This window comes from Mus pahari, chromosome 3 (assembly GCF_900095145.1).
Source record: "Mus pahari chromosome 3, PAHARI_EIJ_v1.1, whole genome shotgun sequence".
NCBI lineage: Eukaryota > Metazoa > Chordata > Mammalia > Rodentia > Muridae > Mus > Mus pahari.
Genome location: NC_034592.1, coordinates 56,447,928 through 56,469,888, shown reverse-complemented (window position 1 = coordinate 56,469,888; position 21,961 = coordinate 56,447,928). Strand labels below are relative to the sequence as shown.

General features: G+C 43.8%; 1 protein-coding gene across 1 annotated transcript in view; it reads right to left on the bottom strand.

Moving 5' to 3' along the window:
• Window positions 1-229: 229 nt before the first annotated feature.
• Window positions 230-21,961, bottom strand: part of Myo3b (myosin IIIB) — a 328,196-nt gene continuing 306,464 nt past the window's right edge. Inside the window, exons 31-33 of the mRNA XM_021193757.2 lie at window positions 3,053-3,159; window positions 2,632-2,678; window positions 230-1,890 (exon numbers count right to left, since the gene is read on the bottom strand). Coding sequence (XP_021049416.1) covers window positions 1,752-1,890; window positions 2,632-2,678; window positions 3,053-3,159 — 293 coding nt within the window. The 3' untranslated portion in view covers window positions 230-1,751. The remainder of the gene's footprint in view (window positions 1,891-2,631; window positions 2,679-3,052; window positions 3,160-21,961) is intronic.

The following is a 21,961-nucleotide window of genomic DNA, read 5'->3' as shown; positions in this document are numbered from 1 at the left end:
TGGGCTCACTAACATTTCTTTTCTGGAAGCAGGAAAGGGGTGCAAGGCTGTGTATAAGACCCTGCCTCTCCCTGAGGGGTTATCTGCTGCTATGAGGATAGCTATTCTCTGGTGGTATAGCTGCCCATGCCTCTGTCAGCAGTCCTACAGCCATGCTTCTGTCTGTAAGCCCAGTTATTTTCGCCTTAGATTTATTTATTTTATTATATATGTATGAGTGTCTTGCCTGCATGTATATGTGTTATGTGTGCCACATGTGTGCCTTATGTGTACCAAATGTGTACTTTATATGCACTATATGTGTGCCTTGTTTAGAAGAGTGTATCAGTTCTCCTGGAACTGCAGTTACAGATTTTTGTGAGCTGACATGAGGATGCTGGGACCTGAACCCAGGTCTTGTGCAAGAGCAAGGGTTCGTAGCCTCTGCTCCATCCTTCCAGCCCCAGGAAGCCTGCTTAAACCCACTGCTTCAGCAAGCTAGACTTGGGTGGATTCTTTTCTTCTGTCTGCCACAGGTGTCTTACTTGGTGCATATAGAGGTTGGCCCATACCTCCGTGGGATAAGTTAGCACACCAACCTCACTTAATTTTTTCTGTTCAGAGTATATTTGCTTGTGCCCTCCATTAAAGAAAAAAAAAAACAAACAAACCCTGACAATAGTAATTTTTTTCTATATTTTAAGGTATTTTTATGAAATCAACAAAGTGTTTTAGAGAAAGAAAATATTAAGAACATCTGCTCTAGAGGAGTCTTGATGCGGGCTCACTTTGACAGCACATAGCATCCTCCCATCTTGTTCTCACAGGTATGTGCTCAAGAAAGCTGCTTGCACTGAATTGTATTGAGTATGATAGCATATAATGTCATTAAATAGGAACAGCTCAACCTTGAACTTATCTGTGAGAAAAGTGGTTACTCCTATATCACATATCACCGAAAGGAACTGCCCGCCAGCCATGCTGCTGTAGATAATGCAGTCTCTCCATTCCTTTTTATGCCCTGGGCGTCCACTCTCCTAGGCCCCGAGCTAAGTCTGAGGAACACAGAGATGGACAAGTTGGGATCTCTCTTCTTCCACCTCTCACATCCTGTGGACACAGCTGGCCAGGGAATGCAGGTACAGAATCGGGTGGCCTGCACCTAGACAGGCCCCACTTCTCTTTTCATTGCTGGCATAACTGGGTTCTCTTGGCAAGCTAGAATCATCTGGCGAAGTCTTTCTCAACGTGACAATGTGCAACAGAGGCATTCATTTTGCCATGTAGAGAACATGTGAAAGATGTTGACTTTTCTTTCTAAGCATAAACCATGCTGGAATCAATGTCCTCAGCAGTGAAACCCTGACCCAGGAAGAGATGTAGAAAAGCCTAGCAAATGGGGGCTGGTAGAGAAGGGTAGAAAGGAGATTGCTGGATCCCACTTGGGAAAAATAGGTAACTTATCTGATTTCATGACTGGCCTGTGGTGGGTCTGTCCTCCCTCTTCTTAGCTGTCCGGTGCCTAAAAGACTGAATTACCTCAGCAGAGGAGTTCTCAAGGGATGAAGAGAACACAGGTTCTGTGACTCAGGCTGCAGGGCAGGTGAAGGGGAACATGAGACAGCATCTTCAGGAATCGGTTGAGTTGTTCAGCAAGGTTTAGGGCCCAGATAGTGTCCAAAGAAGCTGACCCCGGGACAGTGCCTTCTTCTTAGATGGTCAGTTACCATGGTTGCTTTTACCTGGGGCACACTGGGGCCGGAAAGGGCAACTCAGTGTTGAGCGAAGGGGTCTTCTCTGGGTGACGAGGAAAAGAAGAAAGGGTGGGCTGAGTGGGTTTCCTCAGGGGCACAGGCCCCAGGGGACAGGCATTTGTAATATTGGTCTTCCCCATCCAGCACTTTGATTTGTCTGCAACAAAGAAAAGCGAATTCTCAGCAGGAAAAAAAAAAATCACACAAATATCACAACCGTCCCTGGTATACCTAAAGTTGTAGGGTTGGTTGGACAGGGCTACATCCTGCCCAGCTCTGAATGTCTGTCCCTACCTCTAAGGGAGTATCTTGGGTCTGATAAGGAAGCTTTTCACCTTCCTGGGCCTTGGCAAGTTGTACCTAAAAGTCGTGGTCATATTGTGACTTGATTTTTTATGTGGTTAAGTAGTCTGTCTCCATCTGGTGTCCTCGAGAGACAGGTCTGCCCTTTACCTGCCTCAGTTCAGAGTGGCACCAACTATTGCTGGCATTTCTGGCCTCCTTTGTGACGCTGACAGGCGGATGGGGCAGATATTCCTCCATGCAGGTGTTAAGCACGGCAGCAGTGCCTGTCTTCACCCGGGAACATGCTCAAACTTGTAGAAGGAAAGTTTTATACAACTTACTGCTGTCTTCAGTTATGAGCACAATTCTTTGGAATGATTAGGAAGATAACATTTACTATTGGGTGACAATTTCAGCCTTTCTGGTCTGGACAGAAGGGATTCAAGTTTGTCTGTACTTGTTACTGTGGAAAAGAATCGCTAGTGTCAGTAGCGTGGCACTATCCGGGTGGGGTATTTTTAGAAGCCTCTCTGGAAAGTTTTGCTTTTTCTGTGATATCACAAAGGACCCCGTCTGTTTACAGTTGCTGAAAACTAAGAAGACAGATATTTACCCAAGTTTTCTTGGCTTCCTCTGGCTCCCTTGATATTCTAGAGTTCCCTGTGGATAGGGCCAAGAACACACAGTCAAAGAAAAGCACCAAGTCGTTAATTTTTAATTCAAAGTGATTTTGTGTTGAATGCAAGCAGATGCTGATAATATCAGAAGTCACAGCATAATTTTTTTGATCAAAGGGCTCAAGTGAGCCTGATGAAGCATGCATCTTGCTCGTCTTTGATAAACCACATCAATTATTCACCGTGAAGGCAGACATCCTGACATGAAAGCAACAGATAAAGGGCCTAAGCACATGTTCACGAGGGGAGCAGAAGAGAGTGGGGGTGGGGCTGGAGGGGCTGGAACAGGTATTAATAACAGAATTATTAACTGGAAACAAAGCCGGTAAAACGGCTTTACGGCCACTTTGAACTCACATTTAACTGGTTATAGTACATGGTGTCCTCAGGGCTACTCAACATTTTGGGCTGCTGACACCGTCTGCGAGGTGCTCGCTGCTTCTGGGAGAGACCTTCTTCGGAGCCTGCAGACAAGGAAACTTCACTGCAAGCCTTGCCAGGAGTTGGGAGAATGAACTGGGAAATGGCTCTTCGTGTAAACGTACTTGGTAGAAGCCATGTCCTGTTTAAATACAGCTTTGCCACTTCTAGGAGCAATGTAGTCACAATTACCTCCCCAACACACACACACACACACACACACACACACACACACACACACACACACACACACACAGAGGAATCAATAATCATAAGTACAGGTTGGCATCCATAACTTCGCAGCATATTTCCAACCCAAATCACCTGGACAGAGTGGCAGAGAGCAAGCTGGTTTGTCCACACTGCTGAGGCAGGAGCTGGTTGGCAGACAGCCTCTGCCTAGAGAGTACCTGGAGTAGGAAGGTCCCCTAGGAATAACAAAGCAATCTGGCACCGCTCACACCACATCTTCTGGTGAGAGTTCAAAGACATCTGGAGCACACATACTTCCCGGGGAGAGCACATCTTTCAGTGGGATGCACTTTAGGGGAGCACGGCTTGATCTAGCGTTTACTGGAGTGCTTTGAACCATGCCATTGATCCATGTGGTCTCTGGAGGTGACATAAGGGAGGAGGAGAGGGATGACTGCTTGATTTCATGGGGCAGACTCTCCTGGTTAGCCTTGATTTCAAATCCTGGACCTAGAGTGCCCTGGGGATTAAGAAACTACATGGCAGAGAAGCCATGATTGGTTCCCTTCTAAGCAAACAATTTCTGTGGCTTCTACTGTCCTTTTGGTTGGATAGCTGAATCAAGGTTCAGTGGTTCAGGCTAGAGAGATGGCTCAATGATTAAGAGTATTTGTTGCTCTACAGAGGGCCTGATTAGTTCCCAGATTTTATGTCAGAAAGCCCATAACCACCTGTAACTCCAGCTCCAGGACAACTGGATGCTCTGATCTTGGGCACACACACTCATGCATACACACACACACACACACACACACACACACACACACACACGTACGCACGCACGCATACACACATACGCATGCACACACACATGCACACACACACGCACACACACATGCATACTTACACTCATGCACACACATACGCACACACATGCACATACACACATGCACACACACATACATGCATACACATGTACACACACATGCATACTCATGCACACACGCACACACGCACGCACACACACACACACACACACACACACTTAAATCTTTTAAATCTTAAAAAATAAAAAGGTTCAGTAATTTTAACTTCTTGTCAACATACACACCTACCAAAGGATATTGTCCTAGAATCTCATAGGATAGCAAAGACAGAATTTCCTGGACAGAATGTTTATGATAAGCTAGTTATTCACAAGAAGAGTTGGGGGGAGAGGTGGAGAGAGGGCTCAGTGGTTAAGTGCACTCACTGGCTATTTTCAAAGAAGAGAGTTCAATTCCCACTACCCACATGGCAGCTTACCACCATCTATGAATCTATTCTATGACACCCATTTCTGACCTCTGACAGCAACATGTGCAAGGTGCATAGACACATGCATGCAGGCAAAGCACATATACACACACAATAAAAACAAATAAATCTTTAAAAAAATGAATTGGAGCTTTGTTCTTAGAATCATATTTTAACCTCAATAGAAATTTCTACTTTGGGTGGAAATTATAGAGAAAAATTTTCTTACACATTTTTGTATGCTGTTTTCTAAAATCGAACAGCTAACTGGGATCTAAAACCATTAAGATGTACACATTATTGGGCTGCCATATGATGGCTCTGTGCATATGCCAGGGAATATTAAGTTAGGTCAAGCATATCTACCATATCAGACACTTAACATTATTTCTGTAAGAGGGAAAATGTTCCTGCTTCTCTCTTCTGACTCTGAAGTGCACAGTAGATTGAAGTGGCATACAGACTTTCATACTCCTATTTGAACTGTATTCATGGATTAATGTTCTCCCCTTCTTTCTCCTTCTGTGTCTTCTGCCCTTTGCTAGCCAACGTTTCACCTCTGCCTGATAAATTCCTATTTGTCCCCCGTATCAATGGCAGGTGTGATCCTTGTCTTTTTTACTTTGAATGATCATGTCCAGTTCTATCTATGTTGTTTAAACTTCAGCGCTTCACTCTTTGCTATAGCTGAGTAGAACTCTAGTGTGCCTATGGGCCACATTCTTCTTAGCCTCACCTGATGGTCACTTATGTTGCTCTCATTTCTTGGTAATTGTGAAGAGTGTTTGAAAGGGTATAGGATTGACATAGTGACATCATTTCCTTTGGGTATATATCCTGTAGAAAAATTGCTACGTCATGTAGTATTTTTTTTATTTAAAATTTAATTATTAGTATGTATATGGGTGTTTTGCCTGCATACCTGTCCACCGTGTGTGTGCCAGGTGGCCACTGAGGAGGCCAGAAGAAGGCTGTGGATTCCCTGAAACTGGAATTACAGGTAGTTCTGAGCTGCCACGTGGGTGCTAGGAACCAAACCCAGATCCCCTGGAGGAGCAACAAGTGCTCTTAACCACTGAGCCATCTCGCCAACCCTTTTCTGTAGATTCTTTTGGTAAGTATCTATTTAGGTTTGTTCCTATTATTTTACATTTATGTATGTATGTATGTTTATATGCATGTATGTGTGTATATATGTACACATATGCTTAAGATTTGTTATGCATATCAAAGGATAATGATTCTCTCTCTCTTTTCCATCATATAGGTTCTGGGTACCAAACTGAAGTTATCAGATGTAGTGGTAGGCGCCTGTCCTCCTCAGCTTTATGTCAACAAGCTAAAGTCATTTGAGAAAATGCTTCCATGAGATTGATGTGGGAGGCCACTGTGGGTAGTGCTATCTTTGGGCTGATTGTCCTAGGTGCTGAAAGAAAGCAAGCTTGTGGGGTGTGGTGGCACACCCTGTTAGTCTCAGCACAACCTATCTGTGAGTTGTTCAAGGCCAACCTGGTTTTCAAAGCAATTTTCATTACAGCCAGTGTTACAGAGAGAAGCTAGTCTTAAAAAAACGAAAACCCAAACCAAACCAAACCCCAAACCCAAACTACCAAAACCAAAACCAAAGCCTGTCTTCCCAAACCAAAATCAAAACCAAAACCATAAAACAAAACAAAACAAAACAAAACAAAACAAAAAGTAAAATAAAAACGAAGGGAAGAAGGTTGAACACGCTGTTAGAAGCAAGCTAGCAAGCATTGCTCTTTTGTGGCTTCTGCACCAGTTCCTAGCTCCAAGTTCCTGCCCTACTTTGGCTCCTGCCTGTCAGACTTCCTTTACTGATGCAGTGTGGTGTGGAACTCTAAACTGAAATAAACTGCCTTTGTCCTGGTATTTATCTCAGCAATAGAAACTGTAACTGAATCTTCACTTGCCTAGCCATCTTACTGGCTCTTTTAAAAATAGGGTTGGAGGGAGGGGATCTGGAGAGATGGTTTGGTGGTTAAGAGACCATATTGCTTTTCTAGATGGTCCACAACCACCTGTAACTCCAGCTGTATGGAATTCTATACTTCTGGCCTCTGTGGACACCCACATTCATGTATGTGATACACACACACACACACACACACACACACACACACACACACACACACACGCAGTTTTGTTTCTCAAGACAGGGTTTCTCTGTATAGCCCTGGCTGTCCTGAAAACTCATTCCATAGACCAGAATGACCTCAAATTCATAAGAGGTATGGCTTCCTCTGCCTCCTGAGTGCTGGGATTAAAGATGTATACTACCACCATGGGGCTAATTTACAAAATCTTTACATTTTAAATTTACTTCTTTACTTTGTGTATGTGTGGTAATTTAAATAATCTTTTTTATTTTTGTTAGTCAGCTTTTTGAGTTCCTTATACTCTGGATATTAACCCCTAGTTAAGTATGCAGCTTGCAAATATTTTCTTCCATTCTAAGTTTCTGTCTCTTTATTCTGTTGATTATTTCCTTTGTTAAATAAAAGCTTTTTAACCTTGATGTACAGTTGTTTGATTATTTTTACTTTTTGCCTGGGCCAGTGTCCTGAAGCATTATCCTAGGTTTGGAATTGTTTTGTTTTGTTTTGTTTTATTGGTTTTTCGAGACAGGGTTTCTCTGTGTAGCCCTGGCTGTCCTGGAACTCACTCTGTAGACCAGGCTGACCTCAAACTCGGAGATCTGCCTGCCTCTGTCTCCCGAGTGCTGGGATTAAAGGCATGCGCCACCACTGCCTGGCAGGAGAAGTATTTAAGATAGAGTGGCTCAGCAAAGACTATTAGGAGCAGCAAATTATGATTTTTTTTTTATGAACTTTTAAAGCTTGATTTTTTTTTTCCAATTTTGACAGAGCTATGCTTAGAAAAACACTAACTTTGCAGACACGTGTAGCTGTCCATTCTGGATGCCCCTACCTTAACCCACCAAGAGAGACTAGAACAGATAAATTTTGAATAATATTCCAGATCAGAAGCAGATCAAGAGGCTCAACCCTGTCTCTCTCTCTCTCTCTCTCTCTCTCTCTCTCTCTCTCTCTTTTTTTTTTTTTTTTTGGTTTTTCGAGACAGGGTTTCTCTGTGTAGCCCTGGCTGTCCTNCCTCGAACTCAGAAATCCGCCTGCCTCTGCCTCCCGAGTGCTGGGGTTAAAGGCGTGTGCCATCACGCCCGGCTAACCCTGTGTCTCTTACCTCTGATACACATGCATCTATACTAAAGGGTATTGTCTTTACAGGTTATTGTCTTAACCACAGTGCCTTTTGTTTGTGGGGTTTTATTTCTTTTGTTGGTTTTGTTTTTTGAGATAAAGTCTTACTGTGTAGCCAGGCTGGCCTTGAATTTACAGGGATCAGCTTGCCTAAGCTTCCTGAGTGCTAGGATTACAAAAAAGTTCCAAGCTGAATAGAAGCTCAAGAGAGGCATACTAACTGGCCTACAAGATGATACTGCCTGTTGAGGGCCCCAACAGCCTCCCTTGGCATTCCAGTGTCTGAAAAACTGTTTGGCACACAGGCCCATGACACCCGTTTTGCCGGAACTAAGGCAGACTCCTGATGGTTCCAATATACCCATTTCCTGTTGGCTTTCAAAGTCCATATTCTGCAACATGGCCGTCTGCAAGGCACCGAAGCCTTTGTGCGTTCTTCCCTTCCTGATTTCTAAGATTAATGAGCAGGCATCTCGAGAGTTCAGGCTTTGGTGAGCCTGGTTGTACAAGGCTGCCATCTGCTTTCCCGCAGAAGTTCAAATGTTACAGGAATTCTACCCATGGAAATTCAAAAGGCTGATCTGAAGTAGCTTTGGGTTCAGCTGGAGTTCAGCTCATGTCAGCAGGACTTTGTATAATGTTTACACTTGGCCAGAGCCTTGTGTTTGTCCTTCTCTCAGCTGACAGAGCTACGGGCAAAGATGTGATGCTCAGCCTATGCTCTTAAGGACCTTACTGTTTTGTGGGTGGCTATTCTTCAGAGTCTCAGATGCAATTACGTTATGGCTAGAATCTCATCAAGTTTAACATTTCTCCCATAAATTAAAAAAAAAAAACCCATTGTGTTTAAGCATATGGTATCTGTACTCTACTAGACTCTGTCACAATCCAGTCATCTAGGTTAGCATGGGATTAGAGTTTTTCCTAAGCTCAATATGTCTCTGTGTTATAATGTTCTGCAAAGAGTGCAGCCATGTTATAGTGTTTTGTCAGTGGAAAAAAATGCAGGCACCATTATTAGCTGTAAGTAACCAAGTAAATAATTGTGTGTGTGGGGTGGAGGGACAGGGTGGAATCTTTGTTTAATGAATACAATTAGAAAGCTAATATTATGTTCTCCCTCATTTGCAGAACCTAGCCAATAATATATGTGTGTATGTATGTATGTATGTATGTATGTATGTATGTGTATGTATGTAAATGAGCATGTGGGTACAGTATTACATGTAGAAGAGAGGACAAGAAAAGCTAAATATTAAGAGGGTCTGAGTGCAGGTAGTGAGTGGGAGATATGAAGGAGGATATAGAACTACCTTGTTTTAACTCTTTTGTGAATTTTTCCCTTTTTACTGAAGGACAGGCACACACCAATGCATTCGATAGTGAAAGAATAAAATCTAGCGTGAAGCATCATGGCTTCTGTTTTAATTGTACAGAAATGTGTTGAGTAGTAGGTAGTCTTTGTGTCTGATTAATTTCAGTGTGTATTTTTTTACTTGCAATGTTTTTTTTTGTAATAAAGTTATAAAAAATGAAAAATTGCTGGTTGCTTTCCTGAGAGTCAAACTTACCTGAATATACTGTGTTGCTGTTGATGTTGTATTGTCTTGTTCGTTTCAAGAGAGGATTTCTCCCTGGCTGTCATGGAACTTATTTTGTAGAAACCAGACTGGCGTTGAACTCAAAGATCTTCCTACCTCTGCTGCCTGAATGCTGAGATTAAAGGCATGCACCAGCACACCCAGTGGTATACTGTATTTAAAAAAGTAAATTTATTTGTTTTCTTTCATTTGTATGAATGTTTTACCTGCATGCATGAATGTGCACTGCGTGTATGGACGTGCATTGCATATATGTGCACTGTGTGCATGCATGGATGTGCACTGCATGCATGGATGATCAGTGTGTGTATGCTGGTGCCCACGGAGGCCAGAATAGGATATTTTGTCCTCTGGATGGAACAGGAGTTATGGATGACCATGATCCACCATTTAGGTGCTGGGAACAGAACCCAGGACCTCTGGAAGAAAGACAAGCATTCTTATCCTGTCAAAATATCAGACCAGCTCTGCTCCCCCAGTTGACTGTATTTCTAGTTGTCAAATCTGGCAGCTTTTACTCACACACAATGTAAGCCTCTGTAGTTCTCTCCTAGGATCCCAGAGATGGGGAAGGGAATGGCTTCCTGTCCTCTATTTGACCTGCTGAGTTACGAGGATGTCAGCTATGAGATCCTCCCTCCAATGTTGTTCTCTATAACTGCACGTCTCACCCTTGCCACCTGTAACTGATGTCCTTGCTCTCCAAAGTTCTTGTGTAGGAATGTGGGCATTGAAGGCAAAAGGGAGTGCAGCCAATATTCTCCAGCCCAGGGAACAGGATGGGTCCTTGGTCTCTGAGAGATGGACAGACCAAGAAACAGAAGTCCTGGGACAACAGGAGAGGATGCTGGGGCAGTCACTGGTACTGGCTCCCTCGCATGACTCCTGGCAGGTGTGGCAGGTTTCTGAGCAGTCAGTGCTGATCTGATTGCCATTTTATGGATGATTCACTCCCAGCATCACTTGCCAAGGAAAACATCCTCTTGAAGCAAACAGAGCATTCACTGTTCTAGATTTACAGATGGCAAAGCCCATACGGGATTACAAGCTATACCCCTGAGGGTGTTTCAATAGCATCAGAGCTACACAATCCATGGACTGAGCCCTGCCAACTCCATGCAGAAAGGGGCATCACTCTTTGACTGATGTTCTTGGGACATTGAGAGGTGACAGTGGATACTGGACAATCTCTCTCCGATGAGGCTGATCACTCTATATAGTTCTTGTGTCGATACTTCAGGAAGTAGCTTCCAAGAGCATGACCTACCTTTTCTGGCTCTGGGCTTCTCCCATTTCAGTTTTGTCTTATGAACCTTGTTTCAACTACAAATATCTTTTTCCTTACTTCATCTTATGTTGGGAAGGACAAACCAACCTAAAGATACAAGCTTGGCATGAGGAATGGAGAGCTCACAGCTGGTTAAAAGGCAGCATTTCTACAACCACAAACTCAGGGTTTCTAGGCTCACTGGGCCTAGCTCCTTCAAACTATACCAGCTGTTCAAATTTTAAGATGTCAATGCCAGGATCAAGGCCTGGACATAAATATGAAAACATAAAACCTCTTTAGCTGCCTTTAATGTACAGCCAGGGCCCAGAAAGATGGTTCCTAGCTAGAGAGCTTTTCCCATCTAGTAAGAATCACATGGGTGGAAAGCTGGGAACATTGTGTAGACCCTTACCAGGGCCATCTACAGAAGAATCTTCCCAAAGGGTAAGAAACAACTTGTCCCTGCTGTATCCTGAGAGGTGAGCTGTCTCAGGGATGCTCAGAGCCTTAACAGGGAGGAGGAAGGGAGAAAGCTATTGGGAGTTCAGACTTTCACATTGACATCATGAACTTGCAAGGTAACTCTGATTTGATCCCTTGCTTTTATATTGGAGGGACTCAAGGTTGGCTGGGCATAGGTCTCCTCCTCCTGGTGTCCTAGGTTGATTTCCAGTGCTGGGATAAAATAAGCCTGACAAAAGGCACCTTTGGGGAGAGGGAGTTTATTTTAAGTTATGATTCCAAGTTACAGTCCATCGTGGCAGGGTTGTCTAGGAAGGTATTGAAGTAGCTAGTCACATTCACTGTCAAGAGCAGAGAGAATGCACGCATGCATGCTGAGTTCAGCTCACTTTCCTCAGTCTTATCCAGTCCAGGATGCAAGCCATGAAGTAGTGCAGCTCAGAGTCAGGGTGGGTCTCAGAGTCAGAGTGGGTCAGTCTTTCTACCTCCATGTATGCAAGACAGTCTCTCTCTTATAGCTATGCCCACAAGAGAACCTAATCTAGACAATTCTTCATGGAGTCTCTACTCATAGGTGATTCCAGGTTGTGGTAAGTTGATAATTAAGGCTCTCCAACACACCTGATCTACCGTCAGATTTTTGACAGGATTCTTGACTTAAAAGTCCCAAGATGGGATTGGACAAGGTAGAGCATGCCTTTAATCCCAGTACCTGGAAGGCAAAGGCAGGCAGATCTCTGTGAGTTCAAGGCCAGTCTGGCCTACATAGGGAATTCCAGGGCATCCAGAGTTACATAGTGAGACAGACCCTGACACAAACAACAACAAACAAACAAACAAACAAACAAACAAAGAAACTCCCCCAGGGTCTAGGTCTTGGTTCCTGGTATGGTGTTTGTGTGTGAGTGTGTCATAGTGTGCAGAAGTGTTTGCCTGTGTTTTAAACTGGGGCGTTCTCAGAAGCTTTTAGCTGACCAAGCCTAAATACAGAAAAAGCTAAGGAGCTTAGTGGACTTCTGAAACACACACACACACACACACACACACACACACACAAGAGAGAGAGAGAGAGNAGAGAGAGAGAGAGAGAGAGAGAGAGAGAGAGAGAGAGAGAGAGAGAGAGAGAGAGATTTTTTTCTCCTGGGCTATACGTGTAATTCAGATCTTGCTCTCTAAGATGAAAGGAGAGATACAAATTTTCCCAGTTGCCATGTTATGTCATGAATAATTTCCTTCAAAATCACAAAATTGCTACAAAGAAAACATCCCTGAGTTAAATTAGTGCCTGTGGAAGATGCTAGAGTTGTAAATTGTCTACGTGGAATATTAAACTAGTTAGAGATATGGCAAAAAATTTCCCTGAAAACCATTTCATAACTCAGGGGCTGAAATGTGCACATGCACACTTATGCACATGCACACACACAGGCACACATACAAACATGCACTCATGCACACACATGTATACATATGCCATGTGTACACATACACGTGCACACATATGCACATGCATATATGTACACATGCGCATATACACACATGTGCACACACACATACATACATACACAAACACACTCACACACACACTGAAGAAATGAAGCAATTCCCCACTCTTTCCTTCTTGCTCAGGTCTCTCTCTCTCCTCCACACGGTCTGTTCTCTGGTTCTGTCAGTCAGCTTGTGGCTGATTCTAATAAGAAAATAAGTTTCTCTATCATGGGAATTTGGAATCTCTCAAGAAGGAAGATAAAATCAGCCTTTCAAGGTACATTTATTGCTATTTTTAAAAAGTTAATTCAGGGGCTGGGGAGGGTTCAGTTCCTAGCACCCATATGGCAACTCACTTCTATTTGTAACTAATGTCAGGAGATCTAACACCCTGGCCACTGCATGCACAGACATATGTGTACTAAAATACTTGTACACATGAAAATGACATTAACAAACTTATATTCCACATATATCAGGGAACCTGCATTCATTTTTCTTAAAACATTTTAGTCATTTTTCTTAAAACATTTAGTCAATTTTCTTAAAACATTTCATCTTCTTTCTATTATAGCTTTCCCTTCCACTTTAACAATAGAATCGCAACTATTTTTCATATTAGCATATTCTGAAAATCTTATATCTCTTTAACATACACTGTTTTACAGTATTAAATAGTTACTATGGTCAAAAAAGTTAGAGGTGACAGCCTAATTGTCTCAACTCTTTAATCTCCTTCTTTTATTAGTAGTGACTGATGGGATAGGTTTCCTATCCAGTGATAGTCTGATCTTTGTTATTTCTAGTGGCTGCATAATTTTCTTCTTGTAATGAAGTATGAGTAATATATAGAATTTCTTCTTCAGGCAATAGAAATGATTTCCTCTGTTTTTGTATAATCACCAAAGAAACCTTAAAACACATATAGTGAGGCAGGCAGTTTTGGTGCACGCCTTTAATCCCAGCACTCAAGAGGCAGAGGCAGGTAGATCTCTGAGTTTGAGGACAGCCTGCTCTACAGGGCTGCACAGAGGAACTGTCTTGAAAAACAAAACAATCAAAACAAGGAAAAGGAGGGACTTTCTTAAGTTCAGTGTCACTTCTTGTAATATTCGTACACCACATAAATCACCTTGGAGATCACAACACTCCTGGCCCACATTTGAGGAACAGTGTGTGTGTGTGTGTGTGTGTGTGTGTGTGTGTGTGTGTGTATGTGTGTGTGTGTGTGTGTGTGCTTGGCGAGGGGAAGAGACAACAAGTCTTGGAGTTTGAAGACCCCAAGCATGAATTGAGTACAAAGCTGTAGATACAGCTTGGTCTTAATGATAAGACCTTTCTTTGTAGCATTGACACAAGGCAGAAAGATCTGGAAGGAGGACATATGACAAGTGTGGAGCTCATGGGTGCTGCAAAGTGTGATTGTTGTCTTATTCTGGTAGAATTGTGGCGTTACCCTCCCCCCCCCCCAGCCTCACTGTACATCAGAATCACAGAAAGGTTTGGGAAGAATACAAGTGTTCCACTCCCGCTTAGGAGCTCCTAAGAGCCCAAAGCAGACACCAGGGCTCCTTGATCTGCCAGGACACCGGTGGAGTCATTACTCTTATTGCAAGAACAGTTTGCTGACCATGGAAATAGTTTCTCTGATTTTTCCAGACTGATGGTGGTACTCTTCTGAGGTTTGAGGTAACAAATAAGTAACAAAGACTCAAAGCCATTCTGACCAGGAGTTCTCCTTAAAGCAAAAAAGAATGTAAAGAAGAACCCTAGAAGAACCTATAGGACTGTTAGAGGGTGGGGCCAGAGAGGTGTCTAGAAAGCAAGTGGATTGGTTACATGTCACCAGTGATTAAGTGTGGTTGTTATACAGCTAATGGTATAATACTGATTGTCTGCCTCATGGCATTCATATCTTTCTGGCTTTAGCTTTTAAATGATTCAGAGGTGTCACCATGCTCTCTCTCACAGGGTGTTGGATGACTTTATTGGGACCTTCTTTGAAATGGCTGTGCCCTAACTTCTGCCTGGTGTGAGCAGGGATTAAGGCAAATTGGTCACTAAACTGTACCCAATAGGAGAATGGCACTAACTCATCTTTTAAAGACATCAACATGAAAACACTGAAACCAGTAGTATCAGTTAAGAGCCTTGGAGGTGTCATTTCTGGGGGCAGATAGTGTTCAGTGCATGGTGACAGTGTCCGGTGCAGGGTGACAGTGTCCGGTGCAGGGAGACTGTGTCCAGTGCAGGGTGACAGTGTCCGGTGCAGGGAGACTGTGTCCAGTGCAGGGTGACAGTGTCCAATGCAGGGAGATTGTGTCCAGTGCAGGGTGACAGTGTCCAGTGCAGGGTGGCAGTGTCTGGTGCAGGGTGACAGTGTCCTGTGCAGAGTGACAGTGTCCAGTGCAGGATGACAGTGTCCAGTGCAGAGAGACAGTGTCCAGTGCAGGGTGACAGTGTCCAGTGCAGGGTGACAGTGTCCAGTGTAGAGAGACAGTATCCAGTGCAGGGTGACAGTTTCCAGTGCAGGGTGACATTGTCCAGTGCAGGGTGACAGTGTCTGGTGCAGGGTGACAATGTCCAATGCAGGGAGACTGTGTCCAGTGCAGGGTGACAGTGTCTGGTGCAGGGTGACAGTATCCGGTACAGGGAGACTGTGTCCATATAAAAGTGGATAAAAAGAGTGGATTTCTCTGAAGATAGAAACAGCATTCTACATGTAAAAGCATGTGAGATACCATGATGCTGGTTTGAATAGACCAGTTATAACTGTGATCTTTGGGATCACAGAGTAGGAGATGCTGGAGCCCTTGTCTCGAGCTCTGTACTCCTCCTGGGCTCTGGCTTCTTCTGCTGGTATACAAAGCCTGGTGAAATCTCATGGCAGCCAGATAGAGACTGCAGAACTGTACAGAGGTAAGTTCTGACCCTTGTTGCTGTTTTGAGACAGGGTCTTTCTTGAGACAGGGTTTCTCTATCATGTCGAGACACCTCCCCAGCTGTCCTGGAACTCACAGGATTAAAGATGTGCACCACCATGCCTGTTGAGAATGTGGATTCTTTTTTTTTTCTTTCTGTTTTTAAAAAGTTATTATATATATATATATATATATATATATATATATATATATATATATACACACACACAGTATGTATGTATACTGTGACTGTCTTCAGACACACCAGAGGAAATCGAATCCCATTGCAGAGGTTGTGAGCCACCATGTGGATACTGGGAGTTGAACTCAAGACCTCTGGAAGAGCAGTCAGTGCTCTTACTCTCTGAGCCATGTCTCCAGCCCCCACATCCTTTTCTTAATTCTCCCTTTTCTTTCCTCCTCTCTTCCTCCTTCCCCTCCTTCCCCCTCCTTTCCTTGCTCTCTCTCTTCCCTGCTTAAATCCACATTGACCCCTCTCTTTTAAAAATAAACAAGCAAAAAAATAAAATAAATAAAAACCTTTCTTGTCAGGCCAGCTAATGCAGGCCTGTAGTCCCAGCTAGTCTGTATGCTGAGGCAGGAGGATTCCCAGTTCAAAGCCTATCTGGACTATAAATGAGTTCAAGCCCAGCCTGGGAATCTCGGACCCGCCTCAAAACTAATCAAACAAGTAACCGAGGGTATGTATGCTGATGGTAGAGTATTTGCCTAGTGTTCACGGGGCCCAGCTTCAACCCTTACTGCTGCAAAACAAAGCAGCTCAAGGGGAGGGTGAAACTGTCGCATGGAATTTTTAAGGGGGTGTTGGCATGTCAGAGGGTGTGCATTCTCTCCTGAACATCCTGAGCTCTCCTCAGAGCCTCACTCCTTCCCAGGGTGTGGTCTGTGAAGTGTGTATGTGTGTGTGTGTGTGTGTGTGTGTGTGTGNGAGAGAGAGAGAGAGAGAGAGAGAGAGAGAGAGAGAGAGAGAGAGAGAGAGTGTCACACTCCTTCCCAGGGTGTGGGCAGTGAGGGGGCACACTTTTTCCCAGCCTGTGAGCAGTGTGAAGGCAGGGAAAGGGGAAAGCTATCACCCCAAAGCTCTCTAAGGGCCCCCAACATGGAGCTGTTGGAGCTGCAGAGCTGCAGAGGTGTAGCCACTTCCAGGGCCTCGTTTGTGACGCAGACACAAAGACTTTTTCATTCTTAGCTTGCTGGGCTTTGAAGGAGCCCATGCAAAATGTACTCAGGCTTCAGACAGGAAAGTTCCCGGATGCATACACCTCAATTTCATCCTAACGCAGGCCATTTGTTCACAGAGCAAGCCTGCACAGGGACGTGGGCTCCTCTGAGCCCCTTGCCTGATCATTGGGTTACAGCTGGACTAAAGGATCTTATCGTAATCTCACCTGGTTGGCCTTTGCTCAACTGTGGCTAATGTCCGGGTTAATGCAGCCCAGCTGTGCCAACACCAGCCTAAGTCTATAAATTCTAAACTATTTTATACACGGACCAGGCTGTCATTAGCCGGATGAAGAGGCTTAGGGAGGTGAGACATAAAATGACTGGCGGGACGGTCGCAGGTGACTGATCAGAAGTAGGAAACAACTGTGAACAAGGGACCAAAATCACAGGTGTGGCTTCCTTTTGCATAAACAATGTGAAAGAAAAACCAATGAGATTGTGGCGATGAAAATCTCACCATTGCTGTTATTTCAGCCTGACTCTCTGAAAAAGCCAAGAAAATATTATTGTTGGGGTTCTCTTCCTATTTTGTGTTGAATACTGGGGTGGGGTCAGGGAGGAATTTTCCTTTGTATATTACACGATACAATCTGGTCTAACTCTCTTATGAAGATTTTTTTAAAGAGTCATGCAAAGAATAGGGCACAAATCTTTCAGCTTTCTGTTCCAATGAAGAACTTAGAGTTTTGTGAACTGCGGAGAATGCTCAGTGGTTAGGGTACTCACTGGCCAGCTGAGCAGAGTTCAGTGCCTAGCGGCCACATGGTAGCTCACAACTATCTGTAACTCTAGTTTCAGGGATCTTTTGCTGTCTTCTGGTCTTTTCAGGCACCAGACACTCATGGAACACAGACAAAATGCCCAACACATAAACTAAAAATAACAATAATTAAAAAAAAAAACAGATTTAAGTGGGGCATGGTGGTGCATTCAGTAGGCAGAGGCAGGTAGATCTCTTGAGTTTGATGCCAGCCTGGTTTGCACAGTGAGTTCCAAGCAGCCAGGGCTACACAGAGAAATCCTGTCTTGACAAATCCAAAACCAAACAATCAAGTGAAATTTAGAGTTTTGATGTACAAGATGGTTAAGGCATTTTCAGTGTAACCCAGTGACCCGAGTTCAATTTCTGAGACCCAGTGGTGGAAAAAGAGAATTGATTGCTACAAGTTGTTCTCTGACAGCCACAAGAGCCATGGGGCACAGTGTACCATACAAGTACACCAATGTAATAATCATAATCATAATATACAATAGTCTCTCTTACAAAAATCAGATCCTATTTCTTCAGAGTATCACTGAACCACTAAATGTCTTTGCCTTGTTGCAGTTTGATGTGAGGCTAGCAAAACCCAACACAGAAACAATACCAAGAGCCCGACTCCCCTATCCCTTCCCGCCTCGAGTCTCTCTGCTGGGATGGAGATTCTCACCAACTGCATTATCGACTTTCTTTACCATGTCACAGAAGCAAGCCAAGCTTAACCAAAGGAAACACTGGCTGCTGTAACCAACTTCTCTGGAAACCGGTGTCTCAGTGTCACCCAAGTGATTCAGGTCTCAGCAGGGAAAGTAATCATTTTTCTCCCTCCAGGTTCTTTGCTCTGACTCTGTGTGCTGACAAACATGAGTTGCTTTGGCCTTGGAGTCTAGGAGTAAAAATTCTAGTGTGGTTCAATTTTAAGTAGCCACGTGCATCTGTTTCTGGGGCTTGCATTCAGTGGTCCTCAGGCCTTGACCTCCACAGGAAACCTTCAGGGGCTTGATTGTCTGGGCATAGTCAAATAAAATATTAACACTCAGAAACTGGGTAGCATTTACTTGGTGGTATAGAGAAAATCTCATTATCAGCAAGCAGCTCTCCCGTGCAGAGATCTTGGCTGTGCCCCATGATGCTGGGACACAGGCCACCAGTTCCGGAAGGGTGGAAAGCCCTGGCTCACTTGGCCCTTTCTCATTTCAAGCTCTCACCAGCTTCTCCTCTTGTATGAGACAGAGACCCAGCAGAGAGGGGTTAAATGTGCGGAAGAGCCAGTCCAACCTGGGGGTCATTGGCAATCAAGGACCAGCATTAAAAGTCAGCAGGAGACTAAGGGTCGGTGACAAGCTTGGCTCAGGTGCCATCTGGAAGGGTAGAGGCTGTGCAAGCTGGAATCTCTCTCTCTCTCTCTCTCTCTCTCTCTCTCTCTCTCTCTCTCTCTCTCTCACACACACACACACACACACACACACACACGTGCCAAAGAAACCCTTTTAGGCTTTTCAGAGCTACACACATTAGCTCTTGTGATTTCTTTAACACAAGTCCTTCATTGAAAGTTATTTTTCTTTTCAATATGTAACTGTTTTTGAGAGGAGCTGACTTGGCTAGCTATATTCCTAGGTCAGCTCCTCCTCCCCTCATTGGTCAGTTATTGAGGACTGGTTTGAAACCAGACCAGGATCAAGTGGTCAGGAAACTCAGGGTGGGAAGGAAGGAAGGAAGGAAGGAAGGAGAGAGAGAGAGAGAGAGAGAGAGAGAGAGAGAGAGAGAGAGAGCCTGTATGTACCCAGGTTTGCTTTATATTGTTGATTAAATTGTCTCCTCCTCCTCCTCCTCTTCCTCCTCCCCCTCTTTTCCCTTCCCCCTTTCTTCTTTCTCCTTATTTCCTCTTCTTTTTAATCTTAGACTTCAGAATCTCCCATCTTACTCCTTTATTTATAAATATGTAAGAAGGAAAAATGCTTTAAAATACAAGTTTCTTTTGGTCATTTGTGGTTAGAACATAGGGATGCCCTATAATGTAGTCTTTAAGATGTATTAAAATGCTGATTTAGACAAACCCCTGCTCTCATTGTGACAACTGTTGATATCATAGGTGCATTCATAGAGAGTCTGTACACCAGTTCATTCATGGGTGGTTTTAGTGTTAGTCTTCAGTCTAATTTTCATTCTGATATCAAAGCAGCCATTATATGGAAAAGACCCAGGGCTGTGTTTATTTTGGGGTGGGAAAACACTTTTCTGGTATTGCTAAGACTGCCTTTATGAAACTATCAGCAATTTTGGAGATTTTTGTGTAAATAAAATGACACATACACACACACACACACACACACACGCACACACACAAACACATATAGTGCCCGAGGAAGGGGTGATTAGTTGTGACTTACATAAATGTATGACCACATATGTGCATATTATACTATAAGAGACTGTTAGCAGGAACTTGAAGCAAGGCTTGTGAGGAAAATATAGTTTTTACTATATTTTTTTTCTTGTGTAGCTTGGACTTTTTGTTCATTTAAAAAACATGCACATGCATTTTGGTACATGATATTTCCTTTACATAGAGCTGGCGTTCAAATGAGGGTGTCAAGCACACCATGTTTGTCTCCTGCACATGAACTGTGCTTCTAGTGCCTAGCTCAATATGTCAAACACACCTAGGGGTACCTACTGGAGAGCTGGCTGCTCTCCACGTTTGTGATAACTTTTACCCTGGACTACAGTTTAAAAACCATCTCTACAGTGAACACCGTGGGTGGATAGAACTGTGTCTTCTTCCACTGCGGAGGCTCAAGTCCTTCGTTGAGTCTGTGCTAAAGGTTGGTGTGGAAGTTTGGGTGGAAATGGTTCCCATGGGCTTGTGTATTTGATACTTGGCCCCTTATATCTGCCGCTTCCCTCACTGCCAGCAGTTTGTAGTCTACTCGGCTCAAAGACGTTAGTCTCATCTCTGTTCCGATGCAGCTCTGAAAAGTACATTTCCATTACTCATTAACCAGAAAGAGCATCTCACATCAGAATGTACTACTCAGACTTTATTCACAGCTCCTCAGAGTGTGGAGTTACGAAAGTGCTCATCAGAATTAGCATTTAGAAGTTCTCAGGTGATAACAAACCCCGCATATGGTTTATTTTTCCTAGCTATGCTTTAATAGTAGCAAGCCATATTGTTTATCATATATACATTTACAGATTAGAGTGTATCTGGGTAGCAATTATTTGCATTGTTCCTTTATTTTATTTTATTTTATTTTATTTATGTTCTGTCCTAAAATCTCATGTATTATAGGTTGCCCTGGAGTTTCCTGTCTAACCAAGGATGCTCTTATACTTTATATTCACCTGTTTTTACCCAGATAACAGGTATGTCCCCACCAGGACTGGGATGGAACCCCACACACTAGGCTAGCACGCTACTGACTGAGCCACGTCCCCATCCTTGCTCTAGCCTGCCTGTTACTGAGAACAAGGTTTTGTCTGGTCTAGACCTTGATAGGACATCTTTGGTTCTCTACTGCATCACTTTTGTCTATAGAGCCTCAGCGTTTCTCTATAAGCAGAGATCACATGCTGCCCTCCTTTTCTGTGAATTAGCTGCATTCAGTAATTAAGCATGATAACTACACTAGAAATAAAAGTTCCTGGCTAGAGTCTGGTCATTGTGATCAGTCTAACATCACCGCTCTCCTCTTTTAAGAGACACAGTCCAAGAATTTAGACAGATGTGTGTAATTTCTCCTTTCCGCCCCCTCAAATCAAGTTAGACAAGTTGGCCCAACCCAGGAGGGCCTTTCTTCTGCCTTTAGGTTATCTGAAGGGCGGGCACAGAACCCAAGCGGACTGGAGTCTGCCAGGGTTGCTGAGATACAGGCATTGCAAGGACAGCTCCCAACCTGAGGCATACCTTTTGGCCCTGGGGCTCAGGGTTGGCCATAGCCACTCTGCCAGCACTGAGGATACTAGATGCTGAGTAAGCATTATGGAGTCACATGGGGAGAGAGAGAGAGAGAGAGAGAGAGAGAGAGAGAGAGAGAGAGAGAGAGAGAGAGAGAGCGTGTGGCTTAAAGATACCAGTGTAACTCCAGAGACAAACTGTGTTCTGGCCTGAGCTAGTTTGAAGTTGAGTTTCTGGTTCTTGTGTTATAAATGAGTCTAGATAAAGGTCTTGTTAATCACCAGCAAAGCCACTCCACATCTGTAGAGAGTGTGGGACATAGCAGGGACTTTGTCAGCTGTGCTGAAGCCTGGTCTGTGGTGTATTATGTGATTGTGTCTATTTAAATGTCAAGTATGCTAATACATCAGGTCCCGAAAGGGCTCTCTGCTTGTACCTTTGTGTGTGTGTGTGTGTGTGTGTGTG